This window comes from Chaetura pelagica, unplaced genomic scaffold, assembly GCF_000747805.2.
Source record: "Chaetura pelagica isolate M959 unplaced genomic scaffold, ChaPel_1.0 scaffold135, whole genome shotgun sequence".
NCBI classification, from domain to species: Eukaryota; Metazoa; Chordata; class Aves; order Apodiformes; family Apodidae; genus Chaetura; species Chaetura pelagica.
Window position 1 is genome coordinate 3,418,001 of NW_009953649.1, and position 18,056 is coordinate 3,436,056.

The 18,056-nt window shown below is 36.1% G+C and overlaps 1 protein-coding gene across 1 annotated transcript in view; it reads right to left on the reverse strand.

The window, feature by feature from the left end:
• ADGB (androglobin) overlaps positions 1-13,744 on the reverse strand; it is an 89,283-nt gene extending 75,539 nt beyond the window's left edge. Inside the window, exons 1-7 of the mRNA XM_010000011.1 lie at positions 13,740-13,744; positions 12,316-12,520; positions 11,941-11,972; positions 8,485-8,635; positions 5,351-5,443; positions 3,154-3,225; positions 1,719-1,907 (exon numbers count right to left, since the gene is read on the reverse strand). Coding sequence (XP_009998313.1) covers positions 1,719-1,907; positions 3,154-3,225; positions 5,351-5,443; positions 8,485-8,635; positions 11,941-11,972; positions 12,316-12,520; positions 13,740-13,744 — 747 coding nt within the window. The remainder of the gene's footprint in view (positions 1-1,718; positions 1,908-3,153; positions 3,226-5,350; positions 5,444-8,484; positions 8,636-11,940; positions 11,973-12,315; positions 12,521-13,739) is intronic.
• Between the last annotated feature and the right edge of the window lie 4,312 nt (positions 13,745-18,056).

The following is an 18,056-nucleotide window of genomic DNA, read 5'->3' on the forward strand; positions in this document are numbered from 1 at the left end:
TTCCCTATATGAATACAAGTTATTCTGTATGTGGGGGCAGTAGTAAGGGATGAGGAAAGCACAGGTATGTAAATCAGCTAAGTGCTTCCCCTTACAAGAAAGTAAAGAAATTCTTTCAGTTTTAAATGCACTCCTGTTTCTTCCTCAGTGCTGGCTAGCTGGCATGTACCACTAGCAAACTGCATGAAGCTTCCTTTCAAAAGATCATATTTGATCCATACTAGATTAGAATAGTTAAGTTTTTCTTCATATAAGTACATGGCGTAGGATTATTTTAAAATAAATATGCTCAGGTTTTTATTCCCTCTCAAGAAACACATATCAAACTGCACTATGTAAAAGTGCAGCCATTGAAAAGCTCTCCCTGGCTGTGTTTGCATTTATGCTTCTTTCAAAAGATGGGCAGATTTATAAACAATTTAACAGGGTGATGTAGAAGTAAATGTAATCCCTGCTTATTTTTATTCACAGGAAGTTTTTATATTATAACTACTTCTAACTTCTAGGTCAGTGATAATTCTTTGTTTATTAGTATGAGGTTCAATACTAAATTAAGTGTTCCCTGTTGAGTGTAAAATGCTTTAAGGATTTTGTCTGCTGAGAAACTCCATGGGATGTTTTGGTTTTGCCAGTACATATTTAGTAAATGGTCCTTACACTGGAAGACTTCAACTATCTTTAAATACAATTGGCTACAAATAGTTCTGTAAAATCAGATAACTTAAGTTACTTAAACAATAAAAAACATTCTTAAACTCAATACACCAGAGGTGTGGGCCACTTGTCTAACCCTACCAAACATGTGCATCAAAGCTCTATACTGCATTATTCACTGCACAGGAAAAAACAATATTTTAAATATTATTTCAAAACAATTAATGCACACACAAAAAAAATGAAACTAAGTGAAACATAAAAGGGGTAAAAGTTACTGAATGAGAATTTAAATCATACAGTTTACAGTGCAGTGCAACCTCACAATCAGTCTTCATATCATTCTCTCTAGCAAAAATGAAATTGAAAATAACCAACCTACACTTGAGAATTCAAGCAGTAGAAGGAATTTCCATTCATGTAGAATACATATATGACACTTGGTATTGACATAGCACTTTGAGACACAGTAAAAAAAAAAACAGAACACAACCTCAAAATATCAACAAGAAGTACTTTAGTGAAATAAAAAGGTGTAAGAAAGAAACAAATTTGTGTAAATATGCCAAAACCAGTTTACATTGGAGTATAAGAGGAGACATGATTTAGAAATCAAAGCCTGTAAAAATAGGATGTAAAGCATCAGATGCAGCTCAGAAAAATTACAAACTGTGAAAATCAATCACTTAAATCAACATTACCTTAACCACTCACTATATGATACAGAGTGAACCAATTATTTTCTGTTAAATACATTGCAATTGTGCTTTAAGCTGCTGTTTTACACAAAATGTCAAAAATTATGAGAAAAGTTATTTCAGTGGCCCCTCCCCTTCTTACCAAAAAACCCACCAAGCCAAACAAGCACAATCAAATTCTAAGTTGTACCAAAAAAAAATATAAATGGTAAAAGGCATTTTTTTTAACATGCATTAACAATTTGTCAACTCTCCTATGCCTACAAATCCATATATTTGCAATAACAAAAAAATATTTACCCTAACCATTAAAATTTGCCTAATTAGCTGCATAGCATCTATATATTGTTGGAGGCAAGTACTCACCATCCAATAAAGTTTCACTATGTATTTTCCATAGCTGTTGTACAGTGGCATGTGTCCCTTGATAACTTTACATAAGGCATAAATGTGTTCCCATGGTTTCCAAAAAAGTGTGGATGTTGCGTTAGTTAAGGCCTTTTCATTATATATCCTCCAAACTGCACAGATTTCACTTATAATCCATCTCATCAGCTGGAAACAGAGAAAAATACAAAAAAATTAATGTATTTTACTTACAGCAAAAATACTTATTTACAAAACCAACTTATAATGATCAAAGAATTAAAAATATTGTGTTTTAAATGAAGAAGTGAAACAAAAATATCCTAGGTTTTCATGCAAAAAATAAATTCACTGGTAAAACTTTTCTAAAAATCATCATAATACCTATCTACAATAACACAAAACTTCCTGAAACTGAGTAAAGGCACAGTACAAATTGTGCTGATCATCATTTACGAAAGAAAAATTAGGACATATAATTTAAAATAAATTACATTCTAGGATTTATGAACTGTCACTCATTTATTTGCTGATGGCTAAATGTAGTAGCTAAAAATCAGTAATGGCTTTAGTATTTCTTTTTTTACTCAGTAAAAAACAATCCTGAAACATTGAAAGTATTTAATAAATTCTAAAATAGCAGCTTTAACTAAGCATGCTTTAGTGCATGTGTTTTTCCAACATGCAGATTTCTGATGTGTGCTATAGTTCCAGAAGTATTAGCAGACTGCTACAGTGATTTATATAAACAAGACTGAAAATAAGCTTTTACTATAAAAAACCTGCCCTAAGATTAATTACTGCTTTGTGAACAGCACAATTTACGTAATACCTTTTATGGTGGCATCCTCCCATACAGTTTCTCTGGTGTTGAATTTTGTATTTATTGAAGCACCAAATTAATTAGAAATTATGAAGTAATATTAAATTCAGTAAGGCACTAAGATGCCTTGATTCTACCTGTTTTATATTTTTCCCTGATCTGTAGAAATTCAGTAAATATTTAATTAACCCAAGAGAGAATGAAAACACTGGCTGGATGGCAGACACTTGCACAACCTAGCAACCAAACTAAGAACATGACTTCAGGAAAGTTTGAATTAAAAAATATAAAAACCTTTCTAATAGAGCTTTTATTTGCTCTTATGTTTTGAGAATATTATCCAGTAATCTTCATAGTTCATGGAAAAATTTTGAAAAATTTCTGACCATTATTGACTTAATTTTTTGAATTGTGAAAAAGGTAAACAGTAACTATACAAATCTAGATTATTTCTTTTGTCATTTTATTCCCATCTTCCTTTTTTCACTTAAAAAAATTGTAACAACTTATTTCTTCAAGACAGAAATTTAGATTGAAACCCAAAAAGCTAGAAGGAGTTAAAAAGAATTAAAGGAAATATTTTTTAAAGGACATTAACATATTTCTGCCTACCTCACTACAAAGTATATGATCATTGGCTGAAAAAACATCAAATGAGGTTTCATTGTGGACAACTACAGGAACCTAGGAGAAAGTAAATTAGTTAATTCCATTTAACACTAATGTTTCACAGCAGTGACACAAATGTTAGACCTTTGACAAACATTCATTAGACATCCGCAAACTAAAGGCCATGAGTTTGCTATCTTGTAGTTTGCAAATCTTGTAGCTGCTTAGGTCCTTCTTAATAAAAATTTTTTAAAATGTAGCTGTTCAGAATTTTTAAAAATCATTCTTTTTATCAGGAGTTTTAAAGATCATCAAATGGAATTATTACATAAGTAAATTGATATTCCCCCAATTTATTAATAATATTTGCAGTTAATCCTTTAAATAATGATCATAACACTGTCTCACAGTTTGACATTTCCTTGGTGCCCCACCAACTTACAAAGAATTTGTTTCCTCATGGTCAGTCAGACAGTGGCAGTGCCAGTATGAACACTGACTTTATCAGACCTTTGACTGTACTACATAGTTTTGAGGACTAGGGTTGTAGTCTATTGAACTAAATGTATCTGTGACTCTCTTCACTTATTGGTGATCACTGCTTGATTCTTTGCTTACCACACTAAATAACTTTTGTTTACACTTTCTTTTTAGTTACTAGTAGATTAGGTAGCAACATATATCATCTTAATAGCCTTTTCTCACTTGACATTTACATTAATTTTTAACAACTTATAAAATTTCTAGTAATCTAGCTTCTTGATTCAAAATGCATTGGACAAAAACAAGCATGAAAGTTGCAATCAGACCTTGAAAAAAACAATTTCTTTCCTCACAGTGCTCTAAAGATAGATTTTAATAGCTATTTTTAATACAGATACATGTTTCCATGGCTTTCTGGGCTGCCAGCTCTCTTGCCCTCATCTTTCAGACACTTCTACTCAGTTTATGCATTTTGGCAGCGTTTCTCATCCAATCTTTTGGTCTGTTCAATTACTCCCCTGACCTTCCCCTCCTGTTCCTCCATCAAAAATTAGACTTAGAAATTTTTTAGAGTCTAGTTAATAAAAAATGGAACTGACAAGCTGACAAAAGGAAAACTGACAAGCCTGAAAAAGTTGGAAGGATGGTCAAAGTGTTTTCATCTGAAGCAAAAAGCTTTAAAACTTAGATTAGCAACAACATTGAAGAACACTAACCTTTGAAATGGCAGGCTGTTTGTTTTCTTTGCAATTAATTTTAAAAATAAACTGAGTAAGAGCTATGCATAATTCTAAAATGCTATGGTTACCTTCCAGGCAAGTACTGTCAAAGACATGGACACAGTCTGTACACAGTAGTGGAAGTGAGAAAAAGTACTATATTTCTCTCAAAGCTAATTCAAGGTTTCAGAATAGGTATTTACTTCAGATACCTGCTCAATGGAAGATCTAGTTGGAACATACAGAACTTGTTTTCCCATCACACTGATTTTTAAGAGAGAAAACAAGAACACAAAGAAAAATGGAAGGCATCTCTCCATCCAGTTGTCTTCTAAATGAATGTGGAGTCAAGAAGCAGAGCAGACTTGGGAAGATACACTACTATGATGCTTTATGCACAAGAAGGTGCTTATCCATGGTGATTCCAGTAAGAAAGGGAGTCAGACTCATACTCTACAGTGTAAGAACTATTAAAATGCTATTATTATACCTAAATATAAAGAAATGGATTAATATAGATAATCTCACATCCTTTTAGACACTGGAAACTCCAAGTTGTGAAGCATTGAACAGGTTTCTGATCCATGCACAGCACAGCATTCTGTGCAGACCCCATCCATTGAGTGGGTTGCCCCATCGTGCTATTATTGAGTTAGAATAGGATTCGAGCCATTATAGGATTTTCTTACAATAAAACAACCCTCTTCATTTCTACTGTAAAACAGAAAGGGTGTTCACATAAGAACTTCCTACTGCCCTTAGATTAAGGCAAGGAGACACAGGGGGTGCAATTCCCAGTAGAAATGCAGAGCTGCCTGCAGGTTCCTCCATTAAATGTGCTCATGGAGTTACCCAGTGGCCAGGGATCATGTCCAGCCCCACGAACGCCTGAAGGATAAACCATATGTTCAGTACAGGTTAACCGCACTAAATTTCCTCTACTTTTGACATACCTAGGCAAGTAGCTTTTTTTCATTATGAACTTGCTTGCTTCTTACCTTATCTGTTAAAAACTCATGTGGACGTTTCCATGAATGCACTTTTAAGGACGCTGGCATTTCTATTTTCCCTTCAGGATCATCAAAGGCAGGCTACACAAAATACGCACGAACAAAAACTGAACATGTTTTTATTTTTGAACATTTTAATTAAATATTTATTTTTAAACATTTGAATTAATGTTAATGTTGTGGGGTGTAGTTGTGGTTTTTCCTTTTGTTTATTTTTTCCCTTCCCTGAGCGGACAGCTGGACTCAGTGATCTTATATGTCTTTTCCAACCATGACAATTCTGTGATTCTGTGATCTTAAAATAAGTTATTGTTCACTTACAGGAAAAAATATTATACAATGGAACAAATAGTATCTATAACTCTAAACTAAAAGAGTGCAAAGCCCAAACCGAAGATCAAGCACAAAAGCCACTAATGTTGTTCAGAGGATATTATGTGGTCTGCACTGCCTCAACAGGTCTATGTGAAATACTTGCTTTCTTTTCCACCATTCAGAAAACCTTCCCAAAAAACAGTGTAAGCTTTTAATTCAGTCACTCTTCTATGAAGTTGTTTCTAAGTATTTCTTCTAGCTAAATTATTTCTAAAGGTTTTTAAACTGAAGACTGACAATATGTATTTAAATTGATATTTACACACAAACAAAACAGGTTCCATGCCTCAAAAACTGCTGCATAAATCAAAGAGAGCAATAATCATAAAGCACCATGAATTAGGGAGTCTTATATAATTTTCAAACTTCTATTTCCAAAGTGATACTTATGCTTCATGTGAACAGAAGGTATCAGGACATACGATAGCTGTTTACTTAATAGAACAATGTAGAAGGAGAAGATGCCTCTGATACTGCTCATGATGACTGAGAAACTAATTGGTTACATGGTTAGTGCCTGGAATTCTAAATAGCTTTTAGGCATATTATACATTTCTGTGTATTCAAAGAACATGGTGTACACTATTTAACTTCTACAGACAACCAAGAGAAAGAATTTCTGGGAAGGAAAAACTACAATGCTTTGAATACTTACTGATTAAAGGGAGGCAAAAGAAAATACATTACAAAGGCATAAAAACAAACCCAAACTCAAACCAACAACTCAAAAATAGGATTTTCCCCACAATTTTTTTCTTGCTTGATTAATTTTGTAAGTTTTTTCAACACATCAATCTGCAACAAACTATTTAAAGTATCTAAAGGAAGGAAGGACAATAAGCTTGGAGGAAAAAAGGAACTCTTTAGAAATATTTATTTTTCTGAAGGTTAGAGGAAGCCTTGTAGCCTGCCCCATACAGAACTGTATTAACAGAGCTTACATGCTAATTTCAGAGACATCCAATCCTAACTACATGGTGTAACAGGAAACTTTAGCACTTAAATACTAGATAAACCAGAAAAAAAAGAGGCAGGTGAGAATGACATAACACTACACAGTGCAACACTAGAAGAAATGGAGAGATACAACTTTAGCTTCCAAGCGCAAAGATCCTTTGAAGGACATTGTAGGTTGAGCTAAACTTGGCTGACAAAAATTTGTTTAACTTATCTTTTATTAAAGGTGGCTATGAGACAAATGCCAGGTCTAAGGTGTTCATGCTGTAAGGACAGGAGCCTCAACCACAAGTTCTACAGGAAAGGCACAAGACACAGGCAAGGTCAAATGCACAATCTCAGCAGCAACCTGAGCTGCTCTAAGAGAGACTATTGTGTAGGATGCTTGGCAAAAGAGCTTTAAGTGTTACAAGGAAAGAAATAACTTGTGATTGATTTCTTTTCCTATGAAAGAAACAAGAATTGATTATATTCTTGTTCTAAGTGTACTCAAAGGTACTGGAGGCCATCACTAATTTTAACTGGAAAACCTTGTGTAATGTTGAATCCTGGCTAGATGCTTGGATCAAAATGGGTCATGTAAGAAAGCTCTTTAGATCTGTAATTTTGTCTGCTCTGACAGATATCTTTAACAACTCCTTTAAACATGTAAAAAGGGCAATTTTTCATACAGCCTGTGGCTGAAGAACTGAATGGTCATGTTAATACCCCAGAATGCCTCTTACGCTGAAAAGAAGAAAGATTTTCAATTACAATTATTTTAAAATTTTATCTATTATAATAATGTCTGGCAGATGTAATGAAATAGAGCTGTATAAATGCTTAAGAGTATAGCCCGAAGTCACTAAATGTGATAATGAGAAAGACACAAAGGAACTGTGTAGTACCTGTCAATTTAGCAGCAGCATTCAGCATAGAAACTATAACTTCTCTCAAAAGATTACTTGGGCCCCATAAGGCTACAATATATTTAAGCTTGGGACAAGAAAAAGAAAATCTACAAACACATAGGCTAACAGACACATAGCACACAGAATACCTACAGAACAAACATATGGACAACATAGAATGTACATATAAAATAAATTATTAGGCATGATATTGAATGGATTTCAAATATCACTTAAAAATGCTAAGTTTAAGAAGGTCTTTAAAAAATTATTCTACTACTAGTCTGCATAAAATGCACATATATTTTTTAAGGCTAATCAGTTTGAGGGAGTAAAAATCTAGATGAGATTAAAGGTTATTCCAAAGTTGGAAAGACTGCATTTGGTAGGTGCTTAGTTTCTGCAAAATAACTATCTCCCCTCAAACCACCTTCTACTCACTAGAACTTCAGATAGTGTTTTCTCATGTCAAGAAACTGAGGTGTGCAAAACAAAGGACCTGCCCTTTTCGCCATAATAAACATGGATGCATTTAATCTTCTGAGTCCAGAGAAACTGCAGTGCTCAAAGGGACTGCACTGACAGTTCAGCTTGTTCCCACATCATCAGTTCAAATTATGTAATGAAAGAGATTTAGGGGTTGCAGGTGTTTTAACCATTAATGTGCACAGATTAATGCACACATATGTTAACAGTTAATTTAGAGAAGTAATACATAAAAAATGCAGAATACTTTTAGTTTATTCGTCTAGTTTAGTAGGGAACTACTGAAACTTTTTGAAGAAACAAGATTGAAAATTAATGTATTTATCAGTAACAAATTATTTTGGAGATGTATAAAATATTAAATGCAAGCATAAAAATTAGGTGGATATGATATAGTTGTGTCACACAACTTACTGGAATAGGACTTTTTCCCATTTTTTCTCTCTCTTTTCCAGCTTTTCCAGCATCCCATTTTTCTGCATTGATATCTGCTTCATTCCATTCTGGCCAAATGGGAAATTTCCACTTCTCATTGAAAGCACCTCCATGGGAAGACAAAATTGCCCTGGGAAACAGCAGCATGAATAAAAATGAACAATATGTTAGGCAAGGGTAGCAGAAAGATTTTTATCTCAGAAAATATTATTTTCCTAATGTACCATAACAAAAATTTTCATGTTAGTAACTACAATAACTTTTTGTCACTGAGATAAGCAAGCCTGAAGAAGTGCTAAATGGCATTATTAGATATGATGTAACAAAATATTTAAATCCATTTTTATGAGGAATTCTGCTGAATAAATGTGACAACAGAAGCACAAAAGCAGAGCCCTAGGGCACAGCTTCCTCCCTCTTCCTTTTCCCATTTCATGCAACATGGCTCTGCTTCCTCTCCTGTGCCTGTCCCACCATTCACAATGCAATTCAACTCATCTTTCCAATCCAAGGCTTTCCCTTTTTTTTTTTTTTTCTTTTCTTTTTTTCTTTCTTTTTATTTCCCCTGGTTTATTTTCTTTAACCAACCAAAAGAAGCTTGACACAGATAAAATACACATTGAGGAATGGGACTCTCCACTTCTAGGCATCTGTGATCTGCTAGACCAGCCAATTCTGTCTCCAGTTAGTTTCATTCTCAGGACTTCTTGTTCTACCAGTATTCTCACTTCCCTCTTTTTGGAATTTGTAAGTCTTGTAAAAAGTTTGCTGAGACTGCAGGGATTTTCACCAAGGCTAATACACGAAGTGTACATATCTACCAACTAGCACTACTGGTACTTGTGCACATTCTTCCAGCGCACATGAAGGGCTAAAAAACTGAATTAGCCGGAAGGAGAATGTAGCAGTTCCTTTCCCGTTAACTAACAAACCTAGAAGCTGACAAAGTATGTGCTGGTTAGATATACTTTATATTCTCCCAAACCAATAAAAAAAACTGTTTATGTTTATGGCAACAAACTGTAAATGTTTTCCTCTCAAAATAACAAAGGGAAGAAGCTACAGGGACCTGAGATGCAATCTGGCACTGAAAACTGAGCAAAAAGGTTTAAATGAAGCTTACTGCAGAAAAAACATGTAGACTTCAACTAGCTGGAAAAAAAAGACTAAGGTCAAAATTTCCTCTTTGATATTCAGCAGGCTTCTTCAGAAATATAATATTAGACAGACTTTTTTACTTACTGGAGCCTTAACAATTACTTACATGGTAATTCTATTTCATTATGTACAACAGCTATAAAAAGCTAAAGATACTGTAATTTTCCCTTTTCTCATACCACACACTGGTTTGTTTTTTGGTTTTTTGTTTGATTGGTTGGTTGGGTTTTTTTAATGAGAAACAGCAGAATTCCCACAAATACACCCAGGACATCAGGAAGATAGAAGTGTTTTGGGCTACAGCTAGAGGGCTATTTTTATGAAATGGTGCCAAGAAATACTTATTTTAAAAATAAAAGCTGAATTTCTTTCAAAGCTAACATCTGCAGGAGGTTTGAAATTGAAAGCTTCCTGTTTTTTATGTTTGAGAACAGGGGTTTTTTAAGTCTTGGCCTTTTCTTACATACTTTACCACGTGGATATTTATTGTGACATATAATTTGTGATATTATATAAAACTATACTGACATTTTAAATTTCAGAATTATAGCCTCCTCTTGAGATTTTTCTGGCTCCACAGAAAAAAATCAACCCAGATTATGATTTACAGTATCACTCAAATTCCACAAAGCATTTGACATTTCAGATAAAATGGTCACAGTGTCATAATTCACCTATGATCTTTTTTAGTTTGTGTACACAACAGTTATTATTCCTATGTACGTGCAACACTAATTATGATTACATTCAAAAGACAAACACAGACTACATAACTTTGTAGTCTAGGGGAAAAGGGTGTGTAGCAAGTGACACCTGAAATTCTATTAAGCTCTTGTCTCTCAGAGGTGGAAGCAGTGGCAAGTCACTTGGGGGAACAGAGACACTGCTCAAGTGTAGTGCAATAAAATCACAAAAGCAGAAGTTCAGCTGGGGTCAAAATAATCAAAGGACATTAAGGTCAAGGAGTGAAGTTTTTTTAAAGAACACTGGCAGCGAAAAGAAGACTAAGGAAAGCACAAGTCCACTGCTTAGCAGGGCAGGGAACCTAGTGACAAAGGACATAGAAAAGGCCAAGGTACTTAATGCCCTTTTATGTCTTGGATTATCTTGGCAAATTTGGCTCTCAGACTTCTCAGTCTACAAATCTAGCAGAGTCTGTGGAAATGAAACATTATCTTCAGTTGAGGAGGGCAGCTAGGAGGCACTTAAGCCAACTGGACACACACAAGTTCATGGGACTAGTTGAATGTGACCAAAGGTACCAAGAGAGCTGACTGGAGCCACTCCAAGGCTTCTATCAATCATATTCAAAATACCATCGCAATCAGGCAAATTTTCTGATGACTGGGAAAAGGCAATCACACTCATGTTTGCAAATGGCAAGAAGGAGGATCTGGGGGAACTAGACTGCTTTGATGTACTTTAAACTGAGACAGACAAGGACCCAAGCAAGCTGATCTATGCTGGCCCTGCTCTGAGCCAGAGTTGAACTACATGGGTCTCCAGAGGCACCTTTCAATCAACATTTTTCTCTGATTCCATACTGTAGTTCTAGCAAGGACATAGACATGGGTAAAAATAAAGATTTCTCACTGTCTAGACAATAACTACATTCATCCACTCTTATTGGAAGACAGCTGTGAAAAGTCAATACCATCTGTGCCTTCTGCTGTGCAAATAAGAAATATAGCTTCTACCACTATAACGGGAGGGAAGATGTATTCTCTGGAATGATGATGTTGCAAGCTGGTACTGGGGGGCTTTGCTTTTTTCAGACTGCTTTGGGAAAGTAATGGAACAATAAAAAAGCATGTTTAAAAAACCAAACCAATGAGATATGGAAAGACTTTCCTAGCTTACTATCACACTAATACAGGAAATTACTTTACAATGCACTTTGACATAGTAGAACACCCTCAACACTGACAATGTGGAAAACATGGAAAAAGTATCTGACTGAGATGTCTAAACTAGTTTGAGGAAACCTTTTTATCAAAAAGGATGACTAAATAAGATTTTGTAAAATTTCATAAAGACTGAAAATTAATTGGACTCCAAATATAAATGAGAAGTGAAAAAACACAGCTGAATTAGTTAAAATACTGTATTTGAGTAAGACTACCAAGCAGTTCCTTCACTGCAAGAATTGGATAATATAATTCATTGGGAATTCTTTGAAACCATCTAACAGACACAAGGACAATGCAAACTACTGCTGGTGTTCCATGTCAAGCTAGATGGCTTCATGGTACAACAGTATTTTAAGCACCAACTTACTGGAACATTTCTTTTTGACCCTGTGCTGAACTCTAAAGGAGAAAAAGAAAGATTAAGTTGTCAAATGAGGGACAGACTATGAAGTTGTCAGTAATTTACCTCTGACCCTCTGTGGGGAATGATCTATTTTTATTTTTTTTTCCTTTTTTCCCCCCACATAAGACTAAACAACAAATGCCTTTCAAGTCAGCAAAGTGAGAGTGACGCCTTTTCACTGATTCACTCAAGGACAGAATGAACAGGCCTCTTGCCCTACCAGATAAGTGCAGAGCAAAGAAGCAGCACAAGGGTTGCAGAAATATAAACAATAGATTAAAAACTGCTCCTAACAGAATATGTACCTGGCCCATGGTGATTGGCTAATTCAGACAGTACTTTCTCAAACAGTGGTCTCTGGTCCATAAAAAGAGAGCAGAATCCGCTCTGTTTCCTGCCTGGGACAAGACCCCGCTGCAGCACCTGAAGCTGTCTGAGTCCCACTCCGCTGCGAGGAGAAGCAGAGAGGTGTGGGCGCCGCCTGTGCCCACTCCTGGGGACCCTGCCTGCCCAGCCTGGACTGAACCGGACCGGAGAAGCCTGCCTGTACAAACACACATACACACACTCTTTAACTTTATTTACTGGGCTCAACTCCTACCCTTTCACTCCATTGATTTATACCTCTCCTTCGGAGTGTGTCTTCATAAACCTTAGTGCCTTTGAATCCCTTTTCCAATATACATACCTAGTTAACCTCTCCTGAACCTTGATCCCTTAGTTTGTATTGTCCCTTAATAAATTGATTAATTGCAAACTAAACATTGGTCTCAGTAATAATTTGTGAGCGTGGTGGGAGGGTAATTTAATCTACCCTCTTAGAAAAAAACCCTCAGCGGCCGTTCCTCTGGGAGAGGTGGACGCTCGGGCTTTTTAATAAACCTCCCCTCACTGGGGGGGAAGTCGCGAAAACATCCTGACAGCCGGTAGCCCTCTGGTACCGGCTCCCGACACCCTCTAAGGAGTTTCTCCAGGAATATTGGTATAGTTGATTTTGTGCCGAAAGTGGAAATGGGGAACAGCAGGATGGACAAACACAATGGGAAAAATAAATGCAGACAGATTGTGACCTAAGTTTTTCAGAGACTGCAGATTTAATAGAGAGACTAACTTCTTCAGTGTTTCTTATTAATTATTTGCATATAGATATAAGTGATCTTTTTTTATTCTCTCTGTGATCCTTGTCATTCTTTATGACACAGGTTGCACAGAGGATATTTTTTGCTGCTAAAACCTTTCCAGCTTTATTTAGGATTTCATTATTTTTTTTCTATGAAACCTATGTAAGTTTCAAAGTTTAATATCTGCTTTATATTATTATCCTAGGAAATAAATATTAAGGTTTTCATAAACTTAGGACATAGTATTGGGACCTTTCTGTCTGAGAACTGAGATGCAAAATTGCAAGTTAAGGCTATTGAATTAGTTAATTTTGACTGAGCAACTGATCTACTGTTACTGCCTATGCATCTGTTCTTAGCTAACTTCAACTGTGGAGTAAAACGTGGTTATTTTAGGCACATTTTTGAGAATCAAAAGACTGAGAATTGGCACCTGTAACTGTAACTTTAAACAAACCAGCCATTTTATTTACAGTATGATATATTTAGGCGGCACAGTATGATTAGGTATTCATATGCTAGTCTTTCTGCAGATGCACTGACTGTGAGTTTGGTCTTCATTTGATTCACTCTATTAAGAATTTGTTTATTTCCACAGCAGGGCATTTGTTGCTAAGCAACTGGCAGCAGGCCATCACTTACCCCATCTTAATGCTCCCTGTAGGTGTTCTTAATGGTCACCAACATTACCCATAGCATGTTTTAAAGATTAAAACATAGACTGTGAATTTGATCATAACAATACCCCAGCAGAAGACAAAGTCTATTTGATGCCCACAATTTTCACCTCACTCCCTGGAGAGTGTTGCAGAACTTTAATCTTTCATTAAATACCTTCTATGCTTTCCCTGAAATGTCTGCAACAATTGCACTGTACAGCTTAGTTTCATTCAAACCCCAGAAGATACACTATTAACATATCTCATGTCACACTAATTACTGTTCTTGGGATGGCCAATAATTAATGGAAAAGATTAAGTTACAGGATATGATATTTAGGTAACTGACAGGTCAGTGAATGAGGCTCAGAGCTGAAACTTTTTCCTTCTTTCCTCTTTCCACTCCTCTGGATGCTCTGAACTCCTCTATAAGTACAGAAGAAAGAGCAATCTGAAGGAAGCAATAGCAGTGAGGGATCTCACATAACATATTCCCCATTTGATACCAATGTTGAAACACAGAATTTTGGGCTTTTTCCACTTACAAGGAAGCAATAAAAAAAATGTGTCCTTATCCTTGAATTGTTGGACCAGTCAGAAGAAACAAATTCTGGCCCCGGTAAAGGCTTTTATATTAGGAAAAAAGAGGGCAGAGAACAAACAGACGGTTCAGCTTCTTCTCCAAATATGTCCTGGGGGCAGCTACTTAACTTTTCCCCTAATCTCTTCAGAACTCAAAGACAAAAGGGGCCTTTGAAGACCTTATTTGTGGCAGAATCTTCTTTTAAACTCTAATAATTGAAATAGTTTTTCAAAAGTAGCATCTGAGTATCTTAGAAAACCCCAGCAGAAGCCATGGCAACACTCAACTTCAGAATAACTAGAAAGGATATGAGAACATTTCCCCAAGTATCAGTAACTCTTTCAAAAATTATTTACTGTTTTTCTTCACCTCTAGTGGCATTTTTAACAGAATGAGTCACGATCAGACCATCTAATAAGCAGCTAAGGCAATACAGTCTTCTCTGCATTATTAATACAGTCAGCAGCAAAAGATGTATGTGTCATTTACACTAACTTACCATTATTCTTATCTGAGACACAAGAGCCAAAACTTAAGACTCTCTGCAGAAGAAAAATACACTGGTGTAAATGATCAGAGCTCTCACGTTTGAGGAGAGGCTCAAGCTGTGCATGTGGTTCTGGTACAATGAGCAGGGCAAATAATTGTAAGGCATCTAAGTTGCAATGACAGTTCCTTGCAAAGTCCATGACAAGAGGTTTTGTTGTCATTTCACTTCTGTGTACTGGGGTAGGATTTATTCCTCAAAAAGCACAGAATACTTTCTGCATGAAGTAAGATCAAACTGTGGGAAAACTGATGATAGAAAGAAAGGATAAATACCAAATAATTATTCTTAATAGGCATATTCTTTTTAAAGGAGTCTGTAGTCACAGAATCATGGAATCATTTTGGTTGAAAAAAACCTTTAAGATCATCAAGTCCAACCATTAAGGTAGCACACTGCCAAGTCCACCACTGAACCGTGTCCCTAAGCACCATATCTACATGTCTTTTAAATACCTCCAGAGATGGTGACTCCACCACTTCCCTGGGCAGCCTGTTCCAGTGTCAGGAAAGGGTTGCCTGATAACCATTTCTGTGAAAAAAAAAAATACCTAATATACAATCTAAACCTCCCCTGGTACAAATTAGGCCATTTGCTCTTGTTCTATCACTTGTTACATGGAAGAAGAGACCAACCCCCACCTTGCTACAAGCTACTTTCAGGTAGTTGTAGAGAGCTATAAGGTCCCTCTTGAGTCTCCCCCAGGCTAAACAATCCCAGTTCTGTCAGGTGCTCCTCGTAAGACTTGTACTCCAGACTCTTGACCAACTTTGTTGCTCTTGTCTGAACACATTCCAGTACCTCAATGTCCTTTTTGTAGTGAAGGGCCCAAAAATGAACACAGTATTTGAGGTGTGGCCTCACAAGTGCTGAGTACAGGGTGACTTTGGATCACTACTTCCATGTGTACTATTCTCATTTCTAAGTATAGCTAACATCCTCTTAGGTGGCAGATGAACTACTAATAGACTTCCATAACTTGCCAAGAACGAGCCTATTTCAAATGTTTGTGCATATTTGCTAGGAGACAATGGTTACTGAGACTCACATTTAGCCTTGCCAGCTAGAAGCCCATGTGTTTTCTTACTTTTATTTGCCTGCATACTAGTGGGCAGCTCATGTACAATGTCAGAATTTTGGGATCTTTTAACCTATTATTTTTGTTTTCCAGGAAGGAGATTAGTTTTTATTTCATAAACTATCATTAAGAAATGGCTCAAAGACAGAAGAAAATCAGTTGAAGTTACAGATTTCAGAAAGAATAGCATGGACATTGATGTATTAAATAGAAGCACAAGTCAAGACTCTGTAGCCTGTGAGAGCCATGCTGGAAAAGCTCAGCTTGCCATTTTCAGTGGCAAGAACCAGCTGTAGTAAAAATTCTCTGCTTCTGATTCTATGGAGACAAAGAAATGCTGTCAAATAGCTTTTGATATGAAATGGAAAAAAATACTATTTTACATATTTGAAAAACACTCTAGATAATGGAAAGTATCAGATGGCCTGGAAATCATTAATTTGCCACCTTTTAATATTCTACCGTACTGAAGGTCACTTGCACTTTTAAAAGATATCCTTTAAATAAAAAAGGTTTTTTTAATTTATATTCCCAAGAGTGGAACACTGAAGATCAGTTCCAAGAGATGTCTGCCAAAGTAGAAAACTTGTAATATCTCACCTCTAAATGAGCATTTCAAATCTATAGAAACAAAAATAGTTTACAGTATATTCAGTTTCACAGACAGAAAGGTGATATACTAAGACCTAGCTAGAGTCATAGCAAAGGCCTGGAAAGATGAATGCATTTTCTGGTGATTTTCAGGTGCCAGTATCAGCCAAGTGAAGTGATCTCTGATTTTTTCCAAGGTGGTTGACTTTGGCTTGTGCTCCAGGTGGGACTGTGGTCAGCTGGCCTAAATTCTTTATGGTTATCTGGTTTCAAAAGGTGGGGATTACAGGACACGTGAATGGAGTGCCTACTTACACAGGCACCAAGGTGCCTATCTTTCAATAAGTCACACATTTGAGTGCAAGTGCCATCTAAATCCAATTCACAGACCACATTTCTGATGGATCCTTGCACTGCCCTTCCAACTAGCAGCAAATTACTACAGGTTATACATTTCTCAGTTAATATTAACACTTAACATCAGGAGCTGGCTGTCTTTACAATACAGCAAGTAAGATACCTGTTCAAGTGTAGTCAAGGAAAGTAAAAAAAACACCAGGACACGTTAGAAGTAGGATGTCCAATATGTGAAATAAGTACAATTGCACTCAGCACAATCTAACATAAACCACAACAAATTTAATACCAGAAAAGGAAATACCTGATGGCTCAGAACATTACCCAGCAGAGCTCTTTTACATTAGATGCCACTCAGGTGAGAATAATGATCTATAGCTACTGGAACAGCCTGTCTCAAGCAGCATATACCTCTAACAAACTCAGGACAAAAAGAAGAAAAGGAATGTACAACTCAGGGGATCTTAGTCCCATTACACTGAGCTCTGTGTGAGAAACCACTAAGAGCACAGTCACACAGCATCCACTTGTTCTCGTTGTCCTCCAAGGCAGGAAGCTGAGGATGTCTCTCCAAATCCTTCTTTACTGTATCTTATTCAAAGAGGGAATCTGAAGTAATATTTCTCTATATAATTCTATAGCACCTTAGAAATTAGGAAACCAGGAACTTTTCTGAGTTTGTTTCTCCCAGTGTTTCCTGATAAAAAGATGGAGTGGGCTTTAGATTCAACTATAAGAATGCTGGAAAGATTGCAGCACCTCTTTCCACACTGGAGTTTGGTAGTCAAGTATCTTTTAAGAACACAGCTTATGCTTTGCTTCTTTCTTTGGCATTCTTCTTTGTTGGCTTCTGTAAAATTCTTTCATGTCTTCTATGTGGCACTTGGGTAAGTAACAACTTAAAATGTCTGCGTGACACATCACCTCAGTACTTCTGTGGATTTAAGCCAACTCAATTACAAAGCACTTTGCATGCATTGGTAAGAAAACCAGGAAAACCCATTTCTTTAGTAGTTACTTGAAGTTCTCAGAAGAAGCTAATGACCATTCTGCTTAAGTAGATAAATAATCCATAGCAAACAGAGCCTCTAACATGGTATTTTAAGAATACTTTCTTGTTTCAAAGCACAATAATTATTATTTT